The following is a 22298-nucleotide window of genomic DNA, read 5'->3' as shown; positions in this document are numbered from 1 at the left end:
TCCTTATTTCTGGTCTGCTGATTGGCTGGGGTTCCCCCCAGCAGCAACCAATCAGCTTTTCAGGATATCTACAATGAATGCTCACGAGATTTGATCTGCATATGCTGCCTCCCTGGTATGCAAATCTCTCTCATGCATATTCATTGTGGATAAACCTGACTGGCTGGGGATTCCCCCAGCACAAGTTTGGGAATCACTACTCTAACCTCTAGGTACCTAACTGTTGGTGCCTCTTTATAGGACGCTCTTCAGAAGCTGGATGAGGGTCTAATGTTGTAGATGTCGCTCAGTGAAAAGTGTTTTTTTTTTTGGCACGATTCTCAAAATTAAAAGTTTAAATTTTATTTCATTCTGCTAGACAAGAAGGGACTTGACATCAATTAAATCTCAAATTCTAGCATGAGTAAGACAAATGAATAAATGTTACACTGGAGAAAAACAAGACCTCTCTGTCTCAAATCACAGACCTTTCCGAGGTTGCTGGAAAGTCATGAAAAGCACAGAAAGAACCAAAACAAACTAAAGAGCTCAGCAGGATGATTACAAATACAAAGTCTTTGGAAGGTATAGAATACAAATCATTTTAAGGAGAAGCTCTTTCCAGATTGGTCTCCTCCTGGTCTGCAGATTTGGACTAGTGTTTTTAAAGGCAGGTAAAGCTATTTAACAAATAGTTCAGGCTCATTTTCTCTACACACAAGCTTAGTAATCAAAGGCAGCAAAATGCCCATTTCTAGAGGGCTTTCCACTCCAGTGGAATCTCAAAGTGCTTTAGAATTAGAGCAGCTGCAGCCATCTGTGCTGAGGATAGTGCTAGACCGTGCCCACTATCCTCCGATGTGCTAACGGAAAGAGGGGCAGTGATATAAAATACAGTTACAAAAGAGACCAGGAAGTGCTCAGGCTACTTAACTTTAACTGGTACTAGTCACAAGAAAAATAGTAAATTCTTCGTTAACAAAAACAAAAAACCAATACCCTTCTCACACTGGATCAGAAGGTATAAACACATGCCCAAAAAGTCAAGCACAGCTTGGACCACAACCCCTCCAATATACAATACTCTGGATTTAGCAAGGGAAGATCATGGGGTGAGATTACCACTATACTGTACTATGACACCACACCTTGTGCCTTCTTAGTCTTGGTTATTCTGTTTAATTTTTTTTTTAAACAAAAGACCACACAAAACTAAAGCTGAGGCACAAAGGTAAAATGATTGGGCAAGGCCATGAAGAGAATCGGGGGAAGGGGGTAAGTATAAAGCTCAGCGAGTCCATTATTGCCATTAGATCATATGACTTAACACTTTGCCATTCAAGAACCCTGTTACGAAAACCATGTCTCAGTTTGCACACTTCTTTGAAGGCAGGGTTTGGATAAAGCAAAAACTGCTTCATGCTGTCTTGGCTTTGGTATTGTTACCAATGGATTATAGAAGCCAAGATCAGCAACTTCAGTCACTGAATGAAGATTCACCATCAGAGCTTTCTTCAGCCTCAACATGGCTGCCATCATCAGGCACTGGAGAATCTGGTGTCCTACAAAATAAAGAGGTAAAAATGGATTTTGGCAACTCTTCATAGGCCATTTAAAATGGTTACTGTGATGTTGTGAAATGTCAGCAAACTGACAGATGCCATTTTGAAAAGTCAGGAGGTGGCTTTTTACCAGGAAAGGTGAAGTCAAACATCAAGATGACATGAACATGACTGACTGACATTCAACCTTTCCTTTTCATTAATTATATGTGTAAGTGCAGGGACAAAAAAAGAAAGTGTTTAATTATAAGTCACAGACTCCATAAGAATGATCTGGAAGTGAGATTTATGTATCAATGGACAAGCTTTTAAGAATCGATGCATAAAGCTACTTGTCTTTATAAACAGGAAGCACAGCTTCAGGATTGGATTGCATTGATGGAACAGCCAATCCGATGAATCGACTTTGGATGATGTCATGAAATCAGCTCTATGACATCATAAAGGCACTGCAAGAACTGCAGTCAAACCAAAACAGCAACATTAGGAACTATGGTCTTTTAAATCAAAACATTTATATGACCATTTTATACCAGTAGCTACAAAATGTTTAAACAGGGCCTTGATCAATAAGAATAAACCTTTAACAGAGGACCAAATATTTATTCTCTCACTTTCTACATAACACGGTTTTACTTACTGAAGTAATTGTGGATCTAATCCTTCTGAAATCATTTTGTTTCTGATTGCCATCACAGGTACACCCTAGAAGCAAGATATAAATGTTTCCAAATGATGCATAAAATTATGAAACAGAACCATCTTTGGTGCTTAGAATTCTCTTTGGGTTCTTTAGCTGCCAGTGCTGTTTCTTTTAACCTTTTGAGTAATATTCAGAGCAGTGAAATCTGAAGACTGGAATTATACTGTGCGAAGCTACGAACCAACATAAACTAATTTAAGAGCCCTTGCTTCAACCAAGTCAACTTTCCAAAAGACAACCAAAATATCCTCCTTCCCCCCCCCCAAAAAAAAATATCCATATGCATACATTCAGGGATGGAAAAGTTAACATGACAGGCTCGGGCCCACCATCACTAGTTTGCCCCGCAGGAACTCTTGTAGTCCGATGTGGCAGTTGCATTCCCACCTTCTTTTGTGTTTCCAGAGAATAATTTACTTCAGGTTTACACAAGATTTATATAGGGTATATGGGAAACAGCGTTGCCATTGTCCAACAATGCAATAGTTATAAAGGAAGAATTCAAATGAAGATAATTTGGACTGGATGACCAATGGCTAAAACTTGTGCTGTGTTTGGGTCTTTCTGCTTTGGCATTATCACACTCAGGAAATAAACAGTCCTAGAGTATCATAAATCTTTATAAATCTATCAAAAGGAAGGTAACAGCCCAAGCTGTTTCCCGCCATAGCAACATTAAGACTGCAGAGGCCAAGTTTTACATAGTAACAAGCCACTGAGGGTTTGCCTTAAAACCAGTTAATTGTCTTCCTGTTGAATTCTGATGAAAAACAAATTAGAAGAAGACTGAAACCCAAACCTGAAATGGAGATCACATTATGGTACACGTTACTTACAAGGCGCAGTTCAAACAAGAATAAAAAGCTAAAAGAAACTGGTTCTTTCAAATTTCTTTTCATACCCCTTTGGAGCTTGAGAAAACATATTATGCCCCTTATAACGTCTTTTCTTTGTACACAACCAATCAACTTCCTCCGGATTTCAAATGAAGTGTGCTGCATGGCCCATTACGAGCTGTGTGGAGTGTCCTTGTCAAACATTTGGGAGGGGAATGTGGCTTTTGTTTGTTTTGTTACATTTGTACCCCGCGCTTTCCCACTCATGGCAGGCTCAATGCGGTGGGCAATGGAGGGTTAAGTGACTTACCCAGAGTCACAAGGAGCTGCCTGTGCCAGGAATCGAACTCAGTTCCCCAGGAACAAAGTCCACCACCCTAACCACTAGGCCACTCCTCCAGACCTAAGTCTGAGCTGGGGTTTGACAACACCTTTGTACTGTGGAACAGACGGGTATCTTATTGTTGGACGATCTGAAGGATGGGATGGGGGCCCTTATCCCCTTTGAGGAGTTACAGGTTCCTATAAGGGTGACCGAGGGGAATAGATTTGCTTATTGCTAGATCAAACACTATTTTACCTCCTTAAACATCATAAAATGGGCGACCGAATGCAGGGATTATTTTTTAATGAGGTATCTATTTCGGGCCTTATCAGGCTCTGACTCCATGGGAGCCCCCCAAAGAATTTAGAGGATTTGAAGCATCACTGGGAGAGGGACTTGGGTGCCCCCTTGCCTGACTGGGATATTTTGAAAAGTATATGCAGTATTCTAGGCTTCAGTCCTAATGCAAGACGTCGGGAGTGCTACTTTAGAGTCGTCCACCGAACCTATTTTGCTCAGTTACAATTATATCAAGTGTGGGGGGTGGGGGAGAGACAAAGATTTGCCTTTTTCTTAAATGTGGACAGGACGCTAACTTTTATAACTTCTTTTATAACTCGTTTTGGCTTTGCCCTAAAGTGCAGGCTTTTTGGGCGGATATTAGACATTACATAATACCTGTGATTGGGGGTGGGGTATTGGGTACAGTAGACCAGTTCTTATTGGATAAGCTGGGGGCCTACAGAGGCCAGAACAAGATACCAATTTCGAAATAGTGAGCAATGCTCAAAGGAAACCGAATGCAAATGAGCTGCATACAATTTCAGCAAGAAGCTTGGTAGCGAAAGCACCTAGCACGTGCGTAGAACAGTTGCTCGCTAAGCGTCGATGCTATATGAATGCCCAAGGGGGGGGGGGGGGAGGAAGTTAGGCGCCTCCACTACGAGCTTCAGCCTTTTTTTTTTAATGACTTTTCAGTGCTGTTACGTGTGGGACACACACACATGACATTTAAAACACACATGCAAATACTGTTAAAATGACAGCACACTTCTCCGCCAAGAAGTTGCCATTATGCTGTCACAGCTCCAGACCTCCCGGTCTAAATCAGACACTGCTAGCATGGTAAGCTTTGTGCATCGGCCCCATTAGTGGCAATATTCAGTCTGCTAACTGCCCGGATAAAGGGCCTTTTTTCTAACTTATCTGGTTACCAGTCAGAATGTCAATGGTATCTGAATAAGTAGCACTGGTCAACCCATTCATGGATATTCCGTGCCAGCCACTATCCGGATGCTAGCACTGAATTCAGGTATAAAAAGGCTACGGCACCCAGTGTTTAGAAAAATACTGACTGCTCTGGGCCGAATTCAGTGGGGTCTGTTTTCTTTCTGTGGGAGGAAATTGCTATTCACTGTGAATATCCAGCTCTGTTATATTAAAAAAAAATCAAGGGCATATGCTCACCACTAGAACCATCTTCAAGTATCTGGCATAGCGGGGATCCTTGCCTACAGTTACGACATTTCCCGAAGGTGCTTCTGTTTTCTGCGCAGCTGTGTCAGCCGTGAGGTTCTGCTGTAGAAAGTGCAGTACACAAAACTTTTAAGAGCTCTTGTACAAAGGTTTCATTTAGCTCTTGGTCCCGTGAACATGAAGTGCATTTTAGACAAGATAGCGTTTGGTGAGGCAGGAGGGGTGAGATGTAAGCAGAGGAGACAAAGTAGCACAGGAGAGAACAGCAGCAGACATACCAGGGGGAACAGACGCTGCTTCCCTATTTCTTCTTTAAATTTTGACTCTAAAGTTTTCCATAATTAAGTACTATGTACTATATTTCAATAAAATGTATAACTACAAAACATTACTGAAATAAATCAAAGTTTAAAAAAAAAACCCGAGAATGTCAGAAACTTTCTACTGCAAGTACAATCCAATTAATTAGCAATAATCACGCCTCGGATAAACCTCATTGGCTATGGTACTACCACTGTGAGAAAAAAAATTTAAAAGTCACACAGATAGCACTGTGAAAATGTCGAAGACTAAGCCTTCCAAATGAAAGGAGTGTTAACAGCTGTTTTCCCCATTTCGGTTTCCGTGCAAAGCTATTTCTAATTCTTGGCTGAACGGAGTAATGTGAAATGCAGAGACTATACATCAAGTGGTAGAGGTGAGAGAAACACAGACACACTTTTCTCCACTCAAAGCTGCAAGCTGATAACTTGGGGCCAAAACTGTGTGGAAGAAAGGAATATAAAGCAGCAGGCTTATTTTATCAGTTTATTTTCCTCCCTGGTGCAATGCTATAGGCCCCCTTCGATTCTGCAATTCAAAATCCCCAATGCTTTCCCCATGCCTTCATGACTTCTCTTACTGAACTCCCCACAACCAATTTCTGCGAGATGGAATAACAGGGAGACTTACCTCTGCTTCAGGAGATACAATGTCTGGTTGTCGTGAGTTTGCAGGTGTTGATATTGGACCGTTTGTAATACTGCTTTGCTTTGAGTCAGAGATGTCTAATCGGACATCTTCTAAACCAGGAATAGAAGAAAGCTGTAGCAAAAGACAATGTTTACTATGAATAAGTAGGGAAAAAAATATTTAATTAAACCCTACCAAACATTCTTAAGACATGATTTGGTATTTCAAAACATAGTAATGTCACCAAAATAAGGGGGGGGGGGGGGGGTTGGATAAAAAGTTAACAATGATCTGGGAAGTGCAACCTATCATATCCAGACTAAAAATTTTGCAATATTCATTTTCAATTTTCTTCTTTTACTTGCAAAATCTTCTTGGAGGGGTTATGAATGATATTTTTTTCTGACCCTATATTTTCCTTTCTGCTGCTTTGGGCTTCTAACTCTAACCTTTTATGGATTATGGTGTCATCAGCCTTCCATTACAACTACCTAGGCTAAAAAGCTATGAGAAAAGCCCCCCCCCCCCCCCATTACAGTTCATTTAGGGCCCTACTAAGCCGAACTGTAGATGCGCCAACCTTTTAGCGCACGCTAATGCTAGAGACACCCATGGGTGTTTTTAGCGTTAGCGCACCTACAGCGCGGCTTAGTAAACAGGATCCCTTAGCTTGGTCAGCAGTGCTCCTTCCAAACCACAGCAATGTCGACACCGAGTCTGACCACTAGATGTCGCTGTTCAGGAATTTTCCCTCCCCACCAGAGAAATATTACCTCTGCAGAATTCACAGCCCTAGCCAGTCCAGGGAGCAGAATTCTGAACCCAGGTCTTCTGATGACAGTATGTGCCTCTGCCACTGAGCCACTAGGCTGTCTCTGGGACTGCATCTTGTAGACCACGCAAAATAGCGAAAGCACAGTACTGTCACAAAGACACGGCCCCTGCCTCCTGCTTAACTGATGCATCTCCATGGCATCCTCACCATCCTTTAGAACCACAGCTGAAATCCATCCAGCCACTTCCTAACATAAAGCACACAGGGTGCCACAAAAGTTTAAAGTTTATGATCTATACTGTCTCTTGTTCCTGCTGCTTCATCTTAGGCCATGTGCCAACTAAGGAAGTGCTGATCAGGGAGGGGGCAGACAGACTCAGGAAGTACAACATGAGCTGGGCTCTCCCACTATAAGTCTGCCCAGCACTATCCCCGCCTCCCAACCACCAGCCCCGCCTCCCACCACCGGCTCTGGCACAGACCGTATAAGTCTGCCCAGCACTATCCCCGCCTCCCAACCACCAGCCCCGCCTCCCACCACTGGCTTTGCCACCCAATCTCGGCTAAGCTCCTGAGGATCCATTCCTTCTGAACAGGATTCCTTTATGTTTATCCCACGCATGTTTGAATTCCGTTACCGTTTTCATTTCCACCACCTCCTGCGGGAGGGCATTCCAAGCATCCACTACTCTCTCCGTGAAGAAATAATTCCTGACATTTTTCTTGAGTCTGCCCCCCTTCAATCTCATTTCGTGTCCTCTAGTTCTACCGCCTTCGCATCTCCGGAAAAGGTTCGTTTGCGGATTAATACCTTTCAAATATTTGAACGTCTGTATCATATCACCCCTGTTTCTCCTTTCCTCCAGGGTATACATGTTCAGGTTAACAAGTCTCTCCTCATACGTCTTGTAACGCAAATCCCATACCATTCTTGTAGCTTTTCTTTGCACCGCTTCAATTCTTTTTACATCCTTCGCAAGGTACGGCCTCCAAAACTGAACACACTACTCTAGGTGGGGCCTCACCAACGACTTATACAGGGGCATCAACACCCCCTTTCTTCTGCTGGTCACACCTCTCTCTATACAGCCTAACAACCTTCTAGCTACGGCCACCGCCTTGTCACACTGTTTCGTCGCCTTCAGATCCTCAGATACTATCACCCCAAGATCCCTCTCCCCGTCCGTACCTATCAGATTCTCCCCGCCTAACACATACGTCTCCCGAGGATTTCTATTCCCTAAGTGCATCACAAATGGATTAGGTTTGCGCATACCATGACAAAGAACCTCATTCCTAAGCCAGGGTACATGGAATATGATAATCTCTCATATTCGGCATTATGCTCACTGTAGTGCTTGCACTGTGCTAAAGACTGCTTCCTTTTGGAGTATGTATAGGCAACTTATCAAGGTGTGCTTGGAAATTCCTTCTAATCAGGCCTGTGGCACCCACTGTAATGGAAAACATTTCTGTGTTTTTCTGCTACGCTTTCTTGGTACTTGAGGTCTTCTCTTGATGCACAGAATGATCAATTGGCACTGCCACTTCTATTAGCGATGCCGATCTCATATTTTTCCCCATTTGTCACTATGTGCAGTTTTCTTCCATCGAGCTGCAATGGGAAATGTCTCAGGTGATCACAACTTCATTCTTCGCAATTCTCCTATGGTCATGGAGGCAGAACTTTCTGGTACAATGGTGCTGCGGTGTTTACAGAATTTCTAACGAATGAGATGCGTCACCATATTGTATCTCTCTACAGAGCTTCCCAGCCAGCTATGAGATGAGTAACCATTTCCATTTACAGAATCTACACATTAGTTTTCCCATTTTTTTTTTTTAAATTCTTGCTGTGAACCATCTCGTCTGTTAGCCGTTAACTACATTGAATTTCGGAAATCACAGGCAGTAATAGATAAATAACCCACTGTCCTGGGCTGCAACTATCACTCTCTTGTCCTTGGGTTTCAGTTCACCTTTCCTTAATCATTCACGTGTCTGGTATTCATCGACCTTTGGCTCCTGGACTAACACTTTATACTTAATTTAATTTTGGCATTTATATTCCACTTATCCTTGAAGTTCTAGGAGGACAACAAATGTACATTGAAACTCAACCGAAACTTGTTACATGAAAACAAAGGTAAATATGTTACATAAAACATAGGGGAATAAAGTTACAATTAAGATGAAGTGTGTGTTTTTTCAACCAGGTAGCTGAAAGTAATTCTGAGAGTAATGCAGAGTTTCATGTCATTACTTTGAGATGTTTGTGTTATTATATTCAGTCCCTTACGAGGTCTATGCAGTTGTGCATTCATTTGCTGATCTTATTTATGTGAAGACATGGGTGGCTTTCTAATGGAATAAAGTTAAGGTGGTTGGGAGGCAGGGATAGTGCTGGGTAGACTTATACAGCCTGTGCAAGAGCCAGTGGTTGGGAGGCGGGGCTGGTGGTTGGGAGGCGGGGATAGTGCTGGGCAGACTTATACGGTCTGTGCCCTGAAGAGCACAGGTACAAATCAAAGTAGGGTATACACAAAAAGTAGCACATATGAGTTATCTTGTTGGGCAGACTGGATGGACCGTGCAGGTCTTTTTCTGCCATCATCTACTATGTTACTATGTATGTAAGTAGGGGAAAGCTCTGCAGCGATCAGGCTAGCATCCTTGTGGTCATTCTACTCACCAAACTATTAGCTCCCTCTAGAGCCTCTTGACGACACCTATATAGGTTCAGCACCAAGGACCCTATCTGTAGGTTAGTGTATCTGGGTTTAAAAAAAGGTTTGGACAAGTTTCTGGAGGAAAAGTCCACAGTATGGGGAAGACAGATATGGGGAAGCAATTGCTTGCCCTGGGATTGGTAGAATGGAATGTTGCTACGCTTTGCGATTCTGTCAAGTACTTGTGACCTGGATTGGCCCCTGATGGAAACAGCACACTGGGCTAGTGGACTATTAGTCTGATCCAGTATGGCTATTCTTAGGTAGGGACGGACCACATTAGTCACGCCATTACACAGTTCACTCCCAAAGACATTTCCAGAACTAGAAAAGTTTTATATTGTACTCTATGGCAGTGCTTCTCTGTCCTATCCTGGAGGCACACCTAGCCACTCACGGTTTCAGAACATCCACGATGAATATGCATTAGACATTTGTATGCACTACCTCCATTATATACAAATGTGTCTCGTGCATATTCATCGTGGATATCCTGAAAACTTGGCTGGGCGTGTCCCAAGGACTGGATTGAGAACCTTCACTCTTTGCTGAGCTTTGCAAATGGAAAAAGAAAATACATGCTTTAAATAAATATAGCTTCATTGTCCTGTAAAACTTATGTATAATGCTACATGGTTTAAAGCAGGGGTGGGCAATCCTGGTCCTCAAGGGCCGCAACCCAGTTAGGTTTTCAGGATTTCCCCAATGGATATGCATGAGATCTATTTCCATACAATGGAGGTAGTGAATGCAAATAGATCTAATCCATATTCATTGGGGAAATCCTGAAACCCGACTGGGTTGTGGCCCTCGAGGACTGAGATTGACGGGAACAGTCCAGGTTACATGACAAGTATACCACTGCTTTAAATCAAAGAGTAGCAGAGAAGCCAAAAGTTGGAAGACTTGCATTAATCTTGTACAAGTGTTGACTACAGAAATCAGTTAGAGTAAAATATACTTTTATTCCAAATAAATCATTCAACTTATTTCCAAACTGTTCAGGCAAAAACTAGAGGACAGTCAATCTCCTTCAAAAATTCAACAAACTAGATTTTTGCATGAAAAGAATTCTGAACCTGCATGAAATGTAAGTGTTGCACAGAACAGCAAAACTAAACCCAATTTCCATCACAATGCAGTTCAATGACTGAATAAAGCAAATCCTGAGGTATATGCCGATCGATCGTAAACCTGCAGAATTCTGAAGTAGCATATTTTACTCAATCCAGAGATCTGAAGCCAGGCCAAAGAGGCCCTAATAAATGTACAAACAGTGTAGGGAGATGTTGCCTAATTCTTAATCTGTCCCAGGGAATTTCAGATCTGCTGTATGTGGCCTTTTTACCAAAGCTTAACGTGCAATAAATGCTACCAAGGCCATTTTATAACTATGAGCTTCTTAGCATTTAGCACATGCTAATTCAGCATATATTTCTTTTTTATCTTTAAATCAATAAGGTTCACAAAACTAACCTTTGCTTCCAAGATATTTAGGGTCGTTTCAATTTGCTGTATGCGAAGTGAAAGAGCTGAGAGCTTCTGGGGGAAAAAAAACAATAATAATAAATGAGAGATGTGTGCAAATGATATCCAACCCACCAAAAGTATCCAGGAGAGCTACATTTTAATATTATTATTTTTTGTAGACATTTACCATCAAAAGATGATACAATTGCAATAGTAACAAAAGAAGTCATAAGTATACAGTTTCATGTAAAACAAAGATTTCAACAGGCAAATAATCTTATCCAAGACTACCCCAACAGTCTCAAACATTTTTATCCTCAGAAACATAGAGGAAACCCACCGTCAACCCTCCTTCCTCAAATCAGGCAATTCCAACTGCCCATTGAAGCTAAATGCAGTTCTTCACTATGGGGCACTTTTAAGAAGGGTTGGCACGTGGCAACAGGATTGCCGCACGCCAAACCATAACCACCGCTGGCGGTAATTCAAGCCCCCATCCGTGTGTGCCATTTCCAGCGCTACAGAAAATCAGGTCCTGATTTTCCAGCACAGGGGTTACCCAGTGGTAATCGGGTAGTGCCCCATGTTGCTAGTTACCGCTGGGTTAGTGAGGGAGCCCTTACCGCCACCTCAATGGGTGGTGGTAAGTGCTCCCCCCGAAATGGCTGTGTGGCAAGTGCGAATTTACTGCATGGCCTTTTTGTTTTGGCCTTTTTACATGCTGCAGTAAAAAGGGCCTCGGAACATGGCAAAACCAGCCACTGCAGCTTGATAAAAGGGCCCCCATAGATTAAATAAAACTAGTGTCCTGCAACTGTCCCCAACCTTTCTCCCATATCCCCATAGCACCTGTACATAATGCTGTCAATTTGTTTTCATTTATAGAGGTACAAGAGAGTTAAAGTTTAACAGGAGCCCAAAGATAGAAATAAATCTGACCTGACCTCCTATGAGGGACATGGAAAGAAAGAAGCAGCAGCTGGACCAATCCACTTTGGGACAGTTCCTCTACAGGGCTACTGCTCTCTCGTTCTTATTTTTATATATTTATTTTGACTTATTAACCACTTTAATAAAGAGATTCACTCAAGGCAGTGTACCAATAATAACAGATCTATCCTCCAAAGACTTAGTCAAACTCCTTAGCTATACTACCGCCTAGACAACATTTTCTAGCAACAAATTCAAAAGCTTATTTACGTACTGACTGCAGAAAAGCTTCCTTAAATTAATTTTAAATCTGCTACCGCATAATTTCACGGAATGTTCGTTAATCCTAGGATTGCCAAAATAAATATCCTTTGCTTATTAAACTTGCACTGCACCACATACAATTTCCTAAACCTTTATTATATCGCCTCTCAGTCACGTTATTCTAAAAATTTGCTTGACCCACCATTCGAACCAGATCAGAAAGGAACCATCAGAGTGGCTTTGAGTCTAAAATACAAGTCATACATAACAAGGAAACGTACAATCTAAAATACAGATCATGACAAAACAGAAGAGAGGAAATTCGGCTTAATCAAGCTAAACCCTTTACCTATTTAGCATTTCCTCAAAAGGGAGCCATTCTCTATTTTCAACACCCTTTCTCTGTACTGTATCTATTTCCACTATATCATTTTGAAATGTGATTAACAGAATTACACCCAATACTCAAGATGCAGTTGCATCATAGACTGTTACTATATCCCTGGTTTTATTTTCCATTCCTTTCCAAATAACTCCAATATTTGCTTTTCTGGTCACTGTTGCATGCTTTGCTGTCCAATCACAGCAAGATCCACCTCCTGGATGGCAACGCCCCATGAGTTAGGATTTCTCCCCACTTTGCACCTGTACATTTTAACATTCATCTGCCATTTACATGCCCAGTTTCACATGATAGTACCACAGTTAGAACAGAAAACACAACTGTTGCCATACTGGGACAGACCAAATCCAGTATCCTGTTTCCAACAGTGGCCAACCCGGGCCACAAGTATCTAGCAAGATCACGGAACAGTAAAACAGATTTTATGCTGCTTATCCTAGAAATAAACAAAACAGTGGATATTCCCAAGTCCATCCTAACAAAGGCTTATGGACTTCTTTTAGGAAATAATCCAAACCTTTTTAAAACCCTGCTAAGCTAATTGCTTTTACCACATTCTCTAGGAATGAATTCCAGAGTTTAATTACACTGAGTGTAGAAATATATTTTCCTGTTTGTTTTCAATTTACTATTTAGTAGCTTCACAGTGTGCCCCCTAGTCGTATTTTTTTTTATCACAGTTTGCTAATGATTTAACAATTTTGAATAATGTTGTGTCTTGTTCAAATTTGATCACTGAATTCTTTGTTCCCTTTTCCAGATCAATAATGACATGTACTTGGGCCAGTACAAGAATGTCAAAGAATTTTCCCCCAAACCTGACTCCTTCCTCCTGCCAACTCTCTCTTCAGGCTCATCCCTTCCCATTTCTCTTTTTTTCCAACTTAGCTTATACTCCTCTGGTAGGTTCAACCCCTGGCTTTCTCTGCTCCTTCCCTAGGGTGAATACATCCCAGCTTTCTCTCTCTGCCCCACAGTTATTTCTTTCCCCCTCTCTGTCCCCCATAGTAAACCCCACCCCTAGTTACCTGTCCCCCATATGAACTGTTTTTTCTACCTCCCTCAGTGGAGGAGGAGACTAGCTGCATATCAGTCCACACCCTCTTCCTCTCACTTGGTGTCCGATTGGTGATTTGACCTGCCCAAATGTATGATGTCCTGTATGGTTCAAACTGGCAGTCAGGTGGTCTCACAGTGACAGCGGAAGAGGATGTGGACCAGAGCACAGCCACTCTCCTCTTTCTCCTCCTCCTCTTGCAGTAATTTATAAGTATGGTGGTGGGAAACCAAACCTACCACTACTGCTGCCACCTGTACCCTGTGCAGAATTCTCCCAGGAATATCTAAGACTTGCATATTAAACACCTGCACGGCAGTGACAAAAAAAAATACACATACTTTTGAAAATGCCAAGCATGTACTTGTTTTCCTCCCCCAACCTAAATAGAGAGACTGGGAACACGCTTTTTTTTAATCCCAATTAAAAAGTGTGTGCCAATTTTTAATCAAGCCAGTTCACCCAGGTAAACTGCTTTTGAAGAACTGTTAGGTATTATTAGGAAAGGAATGGAAAACAAAAATGAGGCTGTTATATTGCCTTTGTATCAATCCATGGTGCGACCGCTCCTCGAATATTGTGTACAATTCTGGTCACCACATCTCAAAAAAGATATAGTGGAATTAGAAAAGGTACAGTGATGAAAATGATAAAGGGGAAGGTACGACTTCCCTATGAGGAAAGGCTAAAGCAGCTAGGGCTCTTCAGCTTGGAGAACAGATGGCTGAGGGGAGATATGATAGAGGTATATAAAATACTGAGTGGAGTGGAATGGGTAGACATGAATCGCTTGTTTACCCTTTCCAAAAATATTAGGACTAGGGGGCACACAATGAAGCTACAAAGTAGTAAATTTAAAACGAATCGGAGAAAATATTTCTTCACTCAATGTGTAATTTAACTCTGGAATTTGTTGCCAGAGAATGTAGTAAAAGCAGCTAGCTTAGCGCGGTTTAAAAAAGGTTTGGACAGCTTCCTAAAAGAAAAGTCCATACGCCATTATTAAAATGACTTGGGGAAAATTCACTTCTTATTCCTAGGATAAGCAGCATAAAATGTTTTGTACTCTTTTGGGATCTTGCCAGGTACTTGTGACCTGAATTGGCCGTTGTTGGAAACAGGATGCTGGGCTTGATGGACCTTTGGTCTGTCCCAGTGTGGCAATACTTATGTACTTGGGATTCTGAATGGAATCTTGCTACTCTTTGGGGTTGCTACACTTTGAAATTCTGCATGGAATCTTGGTATTCTTTAGAATTCTAGAATCTTGCTACTCTTTGGGGTTCTACATGGAATGTTGCTATTCTTTGTTTTTCTGCCAGGTACTTGTGACCTGAATTGGCCACTGTTGGGAACAGGATGCTGGGCTTGATGGACCTTCGGTCTGTCCCAGCATGGCAATACTTATGTACTTGGGATTCTGAATGGAATCTTGCTACTCTTTGGGGTTGCTACACTTTGAAATTCTGCATGGAATCTTGGTATTCTTTAGAATTCTAGAATCTTGCTACTCTTTTGGGTTCTACATGGAATGTTGCTATTCTTTGTTTTTCTGCCAGGTACTTGTGACCTGAATTGGCCGTTGTTGGAAACAGGATGCTGGGCTGTCCCAGCATGGCAATACTTATGTACTTATAAGGGCTGCTGTTTATCTAGTTTTGATTCAGATCCGTGGAATCCACCATAAAGCATCATCACAGGCTGTACCTCCTCGCACACTCTAGAAAACCGATTCAGGAACTGAACAGTGTGCACTACAAACTGGTTCAGAAATGCAACTGTTCTCTTCTGTTGAATGGCTGGGACCTGCAGTAATAAGAGAAATGGGGGGGGGGGGGGGGAGAGGGACTTCAGAATAATGTCTTCCAGAAAGAAACACACCTATACAGAACATCTTCTTTATACAAATATTTGGGCCCAGCAGCTCTCCCCTGCACATGTACTTCAACCTCAGTTGCCACCTGTGAATTGAGCCTTCATCAGCCACTCCTAGGCCTGTTCCCCCCCCCCCACCCTGTGAATTGAGCCTTCATCAGCCACTCCTAGGCCTGTTCCCCCCCCCCCCCACCCTGTGAATTGAGCCTTCATCAGCCACTCCTAGGCCTGTTCCCCTCCCCACCCTGTGAATTGAGCCTTCATCAGCCACTCCTAGGCCTGTTCCCCCCCCCCCCCCCCACTCATACACACACACACATTTTCTGTTCCAGTAAAAGACGCACACCCTAGTACATTGATGGGCAACCTTTTGAGCTTGGTGTGTCAAAATTCACCAAAAAACCGAGCATAACTCGGGTGGTGTGTCACTTCAAGAAAAATCACTGCTACTAGGACCGCCCCCGGGCCCCCCCTACCTGAGATCGCTGCCCACCCGAGGTCGCCGGGCCCCCCCTCCACTCGCTACTGGGCCCGGAACTAACCTTAAAGCCTCCTTTCACGTTGCAGCAAGCAGCAGCAGGGCAGACCTCTCCTCCTTCCTTCTGTGCTCCGCCCTCGCGGACGTTACGTCAGGCGAGGTCAGGACATGGAAGGAAGGAGTGGCCTGCCCTGCTGCTGCGACGTGAAAGGAGGCTTTAAGGTTAGTTTCCGGGAGCGAGGAGGGAGGGCGGACCACACTGCGGCGGCGCCGCGTGTCATCGAAAATGGCTACGCGTGTCAGTGCTGACACGCGTGTCATAGGTTCGCCATCAGGGCCCTAGTAGTTCCTTCAAGGATGTGCCCTACATGAACTCTTAGCTGGCTAGAAGATGCTACTCTAGCGCAATGGCTGACACTCCCTCACTCTAAGGGCTGTAAAACTGCTTATGCTTATTTAAAAACACACACACACAACATATATATATTTACAGTCCTTGAGTTATTGTTTAATATATACGTAGAACTACTCTGATATTTAGTTTACAATGATATTTTATAACCCACTTACTAGCTTCCATTTGTACATTGGCAAACATTATCTATCAACTTCTGAAAAGCACCTCAAAGTGTGAGCAAGATGTATGAGCATTTCACGATGCCCCATTTCCTTGTTCAGTACAGAAATGAGCACATGATTCTGACAATGTTTGTCTCGTGGGCAGGCTGGATGAACCATGCAGCTCTTTATCTGCTATCACCTACTATGTTACTCTGTTACATGAATTATAATTACAGAGGTCTTAATGTCTGTGGTTACTAGCTACCGCTTAAGAAACAGCGAGGCAGCTTTCATAATGGGCACTGCCCTGCCTAAGATTTCGACTGACCTGTTTCTCTGCAGGAAATAAAAAAAGAAAGAATGGGTCCTAAATGTTACAGACATCAAGGATACAAACTAACCACGGATGTGGAAAGAACACCAGAATCCCAAGGGAAGCACAAAACCAGGAAAACAGGAGTGGGAAATGAATCAAGGCTCTTCCACCAAAACCAAGGAGCACCCAATATGAAAATAAAAGTTTTCATTGGTGATTCTTAATGATGACTCAACATGGCACTGTGTTTCGGCACTCATTTGGCCTGCCTCAGGAATCTCTTGATCATGTTGTATTGTAGAACTGAAACCGCTAAAAGAGGTCTTAAAAGAGACCGTTTGATAAGTAATGATCTAAACAATTTGTGCTGCCCACTCCTGTTTTCCTACAGGCATTAAGGACATATGAAAACAAGGGGGGAGGGATGAGGGACAAAACACTTACAGGTAAACAGATGTTTCCTCATCTTTAGTGTTTTGAAATGTCACTTTTCAGGCAATTAGGTGTTTTTCCGAAAGCACCCTGTGCTTTGGAAAAAGTGTGTTATCGGTGTTCTTGCATCACGACATGAAATTCCAGGTGAATTTTTAAGTAGGTTCAATTTTAAAACGTGTACTAAAATGGTGAATGATGAAAGGTTAATGAAAAATTTAATGTAAGCTCTAGTAAAGTGCATTTTTTGGCTATGTGAACCCCCTTATTTTCCAAAGATCTGGAGACTCCTACTACAAAACACTCCCAACAAACTCATCTCCAACTACTTCTTCCTCTCTCTCTCCCCTCACCTGTTCTGGTCCCACTGGTATCTCTCATTTTGTTTATAGCCCACAAAGCTGATCCCAAGGGGCAATTGGTCAGCTGGAATCTAATGCAGGCAGGACTCGCAGTGGCCGCTACATCTCTCCCCCCTTCCCACTAACTACTCATCTCAATTTTGTAATTTAAAAGCTGGTAGCTGCACTGCTTTGGGCTATTTCCTTTTCCCCTGTAGCCTGGCCTGGTGCATGTAATCCATGCTGTTAAAACCTGACACTGTAACCTGGGCTGCAGGAGAAAAGGAACTAACCCAAGACACCATGGCTGCTGCCTTTACATTTCAAATTTGAGGTGGGTAGCTGCCAAATGCTGCTCCTTTTTGTGCTGAAGGAGAAAGGTTGGTTCTGCTTCAATGACATCAATAGCCAGGTGATGCCATCAGATCACCATGAGCCAGGATGATTCTCAAGGTTTTCCCCCATTGGGGTTTCCTGCTTATACCAAAACCTCTATAAATAAATTGACAATATTTAGAATAGACTCATAGATGCTTTCTGTAGCACTTTGATTATGAACAAACTAGTAAATAAGGCCCATTTCTGACACAAATGAAACGGGCGCTAGCAAGGTTTTCCTCGGAGTGTGTATGTTTCAGAGAGTGTGTGTGTGTGACAGAGAGTGAGTCTGTGTATGTCTGTGAGAGAGAGTGTGTTTGTGTCAGAATGAGAGTGCATGTGTTTGAATGAGAGTGTGTGTGAGTGCATATGAGACACAGTGAGTGTGTTTTACACAGATACAGTTTGTGTGAGAGAGAGTATGTGAGAGAGTATGTGTGCGATACACAGATACTCTGTGAGACCAAGTGTGTGAGTGACTTTGTGACACATAGAGAGTGAATGTGATACAGTGTGAGACATAGTGTGAGAGACTGTGAGACAGAAAGACAGTGACTGTGAGATAGAGTGTGTGTGTGTGTGTGACAGAGATACCTCCCCCCTCCCCTCTGGTCTGAGAATCCCCTCTCCCCTTGTCAGGTCTCAGGACCCCCTCCCCCCTCTGCATTCCCCTCCCCTCTGGTCTCAGCAATAAAATGTCCAATTTCTTATGCTGGTGTTTATTTAAAATCTCAAAAATACTGAAGAACAAAGAACAATATAACAACACAAAAATTTTGTCTTGGTTGTAAGCCTCCCCTGAGTGAAACAAGGAGGCTCCTTGTCGGGGGAACTGCAGTGTGTTAAAGGAATACTACTTGTGCAGTTGGACCCGGTTTGAAGATTACTAGCGGATATTGGGAAAGTACTGTAACCACCCGGGTGGAGAAGCTAAGTAGAAAAATACCTTTTTTAAGATATGCATTTGCAGTTTGTTTTGGACAGTTTACTATTATGTCTTTGTAGTCCCCAATACTAATCCTAGTGGAGAGTTTGCAGTTTAAACTATTTTCTCTGTATTTTTTTGCTTCAGTGGTTTTTTTCTCCCTGTGAAGAGCTGTTTTCCGCTGAAGTTGGTTTTCAGAGAATTGTTTGAAACCAGTGATAAGTGCCCTTTTAGGGGTTGTTCATCTTTGTAGGCACCCTGGGCTATTGAGATTTCTTTTCTTTAATACATTATTGTCTGCAATCCTTTGGGTTACTGTTGGTTTATTTAAAATGCAAGTTTGGCACATCCATAATTTCCCTGCAAAGCAAAACTATAATAGAAATAGTTTTAACAAATAAAAGAACATGCATATATACTGGATACTTAAAACAGCTGAGGTTACAGGGAAAAATAATGGTTACAGTAGTGTCACCTCGTTGCACACGTTTGGCACATGGTAGCATGAGCAACTACACTTTTTTCAGAGTCACTAAGTTGAACTTTACCAATTGATGCTATTCACATGTTTCGGACTTGAACTAATTCAAACATTTTTTCCACCTTTCTCAGACAGAAACTTTTTTCTTCTTCACAAATAGGGTGCAAGATCTAACTCTGGAAAACATGGCATAAGCACAAAGGAGCCTTAACAGTAAAGAAAAGAAGACTGTTACTTTCTGCATATATTTTATTGTTGATCTTTGCTTTGGCAGCACATTTCGAGTCTAAGATTAACTAAGGTTCCTGCAGTTGCCAGCTGGCTCCAGAAGAGTGAATGTTGGTCCTGCATTTATCCCACTGTATACAGACTTAAATTTCTCCCGCTATAGACACTAACAAAATCATGACTACCAGCATATACAATGGTGTAAAACAGTGTTTCCCAAGTCGGGTCCTGTCAGGTTTTCAGGATATCCACAATAAATATGCATGAAAGAGATTTGCATATAAAGGAGGCAGTGCAGTGTACGCAAATCAAGTTCATGCATATTTATTGTGCTTTGTGCATATCCTGAAAACCTGACTGGCAAGGGGTACTCCAGGACTGGACTTCAGAAACACTGGTGTGTAAAATCAGAACTCCTCGATCAGCCCTGTCAGGCGGCTAATCTAGAGCTTGCTGACACCAAGAAAATAAACGGGACCAGACTAGATACTATCCTTACCATCACAGCCCCTGTTTCACGCAACCTTTCTTCTAACTGAATCCACGTGACTGTCACATGCTGAGGAAACTAAGCAGCAGCTTCTCTCATCCTTCCATACCAACCCCCGCCCCCTCCGTTAGTGAAAGTAAAGGAGAAATACCAGCCAGTGCCCTCAGCTCCAGGCCCCGCATTTACAAACCTTAGTCAAGTCTATGCCGGAGCCCACGATGGGCAGACCGTCCTGATCCATAACTACCACCGCGCCTGCTTACAACAGTTTCGGCTACCGGATCACGTCGAATCCCTGTAACGGTCTGGAGGACTCCGGAACTAACACGACTTGTCAATTCAATGTCAGACTAAACTTATCTCCGCCCCCGTCACCGGAAGAGCCTTACGCAAGGGTTTGCGTTCCAAGCCTCACTATGGCTTTCCATCGCGCCATACCCTGACGCCAGTAGGCGGAGCTTGCCGACACCTTAGTTCACCTAAAGTAATAGTATAAGCTTATTAGAAATAACGGACTGCAGTGCCTAGGCGTGGTCCATCTGTAAAAAGTCAAAAGCGGTTTCAGTTGAATAGGCGGTGCTTTAAAAGGTGGATGAATATGAATACCTCTCTCTATAAATATATCAATTTCTATGTTTTTTTTTTACTTAGTTAACAGCTTTTTTTTTAAATTTATTTGAAAGCGTCCGAGATGTAGATATAAATATCATGAAATCAAAACTGAATATCAGTAAAACAGCTTCAAAAATTATAAATATTTTAAACATTTAAACTTCCGAAAATCAGTATTGTTTACGCCCCAGGTTTAACTTAATTAGAATTAACATCCAAGGACAATAATTACCTATTATCGTCTAGCGTTTTGTGCTGTTTAATTGTTATTTTATATCTCATTGTCAATTTGTATAAATTGTTATTATTGCACTGTAGCCTCACTACAGACTTATGTAAGCCACATTGAGCCTGCGAGCAATGGGAAAATGTGGGATATAAATGTAATAATAAATAAAAATAAATAAATAATGGAAACATTATTGGCTGTATTTTGTGCTCATTTTTCTACACAGTTCTACAATAATACATGGCCACATTTCAGTGAGGATAGCCTGTTTACTGATGGGTTCATCTTAACTGTTGCAATCTGCCTTGGGAAGTATAGTGTTATAAAGAAGGAATATATTAAAATGGAAGTAAAATTAAAACTCTCCTGTCATTGGGGCACATGGCATCACATCTTCACCTCATCTCTTTTGTACAAAATGGGATTATGTTTCAGGGACAATTGGTTTTCATACTCAAATTTTTCTTTCATGCAGAGCTCACATTTGTTTAAACATAAGTAAATGGGCTATAAGCCCCTAATGCAGTCCACTGGTTTTCTTATATTTTGTCCTTGTGATGATTTATACTGTACCAAAACAGGAAATACAGTGAGACAGAATAACAGAATTCAATAACACCCAACACTTATTAACATTAGAATCATGTTCACAGTTGGGAAATAACTGAGAAAATGCTATTGAAAAATGACTTGAAGAAATAAATATATGCCATTGAACTGGAAAATGTTGGCACATTTAGACTGACATGAATGTAGCTCTGCAGTATGTTTAATACATTATTAAACTTTAGCTATCAGTGGTGTGAACAGGTTGAAGAAATTTGCCAATGAAACTGAATTATTCATGTTTTATAAACATTAATCTTCCTGACACACAGCTGATAATCTGTAACTCCAAATAAAATGTGGCTACATTACTATAGAACAGTTTAAACAGGAAGAAAAAGCTTATTGTAATTTCCAGACATCTTGTTATGTGATCCTCCATGGAGAGGACTTCTTCACTAAGGATATCCAATGAAAAGCTGAAAAATTCAGTTTAAAGTTCTTTGGATTTGCTACAGACTCGACTGTGGTATGTCCATGATTTGAAAAGAATAGTTTGTCATGACAGAATACATATAAAACAGATCCTAAAAGAAGTATTTTTTTTTAATGATTTGAAGTTCTCAAAATAAAGCTTTCCAGGAACTTAGGTTTCTCTAGTGCTGTGCCAAACATGGATTCAGCTCTGTCCCTAGTACAATTTGTTTTTCGTTCATGGAAAAAAAATCTGCAACTTAAATCTCCAGATCTTTGGCCATTTATGTAACACAGGTATTCTGTAGCATTAACGTCTTAGGCACCAGTGATAAAAACAGCTTTTCATGAAAGCAATTTACAATTACAGTAACACCTCGGTTTTTCGTCGAATTTTTTTCCGCAAAAAATTTGTCTCGGATTTCATCGGGGTGCCCGTGCTGCTAATTTTACGAAAACAAAGGGCGACCCC

At 41.9% G+C, this 22298-nt stretch overlaps 1 protein-coding gene across 3 annotated transcripts; it reads right to left on the bottom strand.

The window, feature by feature from the left end:
• Positions 1–320: 320 nt before the first annotated feature.
• WASHC3 (WASH complex subunit 3) lies at positions 321–20334 on the bottom strand. Of its 3 annotated transcripts, none has more exons than XM_030214867.1 (7): positions 20156–20334; positions 15168–15266; positions 10813–10878; positions 5833–5964; positions 4873–4983; positions 2182–2246; positions 321–1541 (listed from the first exon to the last, which is right to left on the bottom strand). In XM_030214867.1, the coding sequence occupies exons 1-7, from the start codon at positions 20204–20206 to the stop codon at positions 1457–1459; spliced, it is 609 nt and encodes a 202-aa protein (XP_030070727.1). In that variant the 5' UTR covers positions 20207–20334; the 3' UTR covers positions 321–1456. The 3 variants fall into 3 exon arrangements, with proteins under 3 accessions (XP_030070727.1, XP_030070728.1, XP_030070729.1); XM_030214868.1 differs by having other exon boundaries at positions 4873–4980; XM_030214869.1 differs by lacking the exon at positions 20156–20334 and adding an exon at positions 19975–20053.
• Between the last annotated feature and the right edge of the window lie 1964 nt (positions 20335–22298).

Source organism: Microcaecilia unicolor, chromosome 9, assembly GCF_901765095.1.
Source record: "Microcaecilia unicolor chromosome 9, aMicUni1.1, whole genome shotgun sequence".
NCBI classification, from domain to species: Eukaryota; Metazoa; Chordata; class Amphibia; order Gymnophiona; family Siphonopidae; genus Microcaecilia; species Microcaecilia unicolor.
This window is presented reverse-complemented; position numbering and strand designations above follow the sequence as displayed.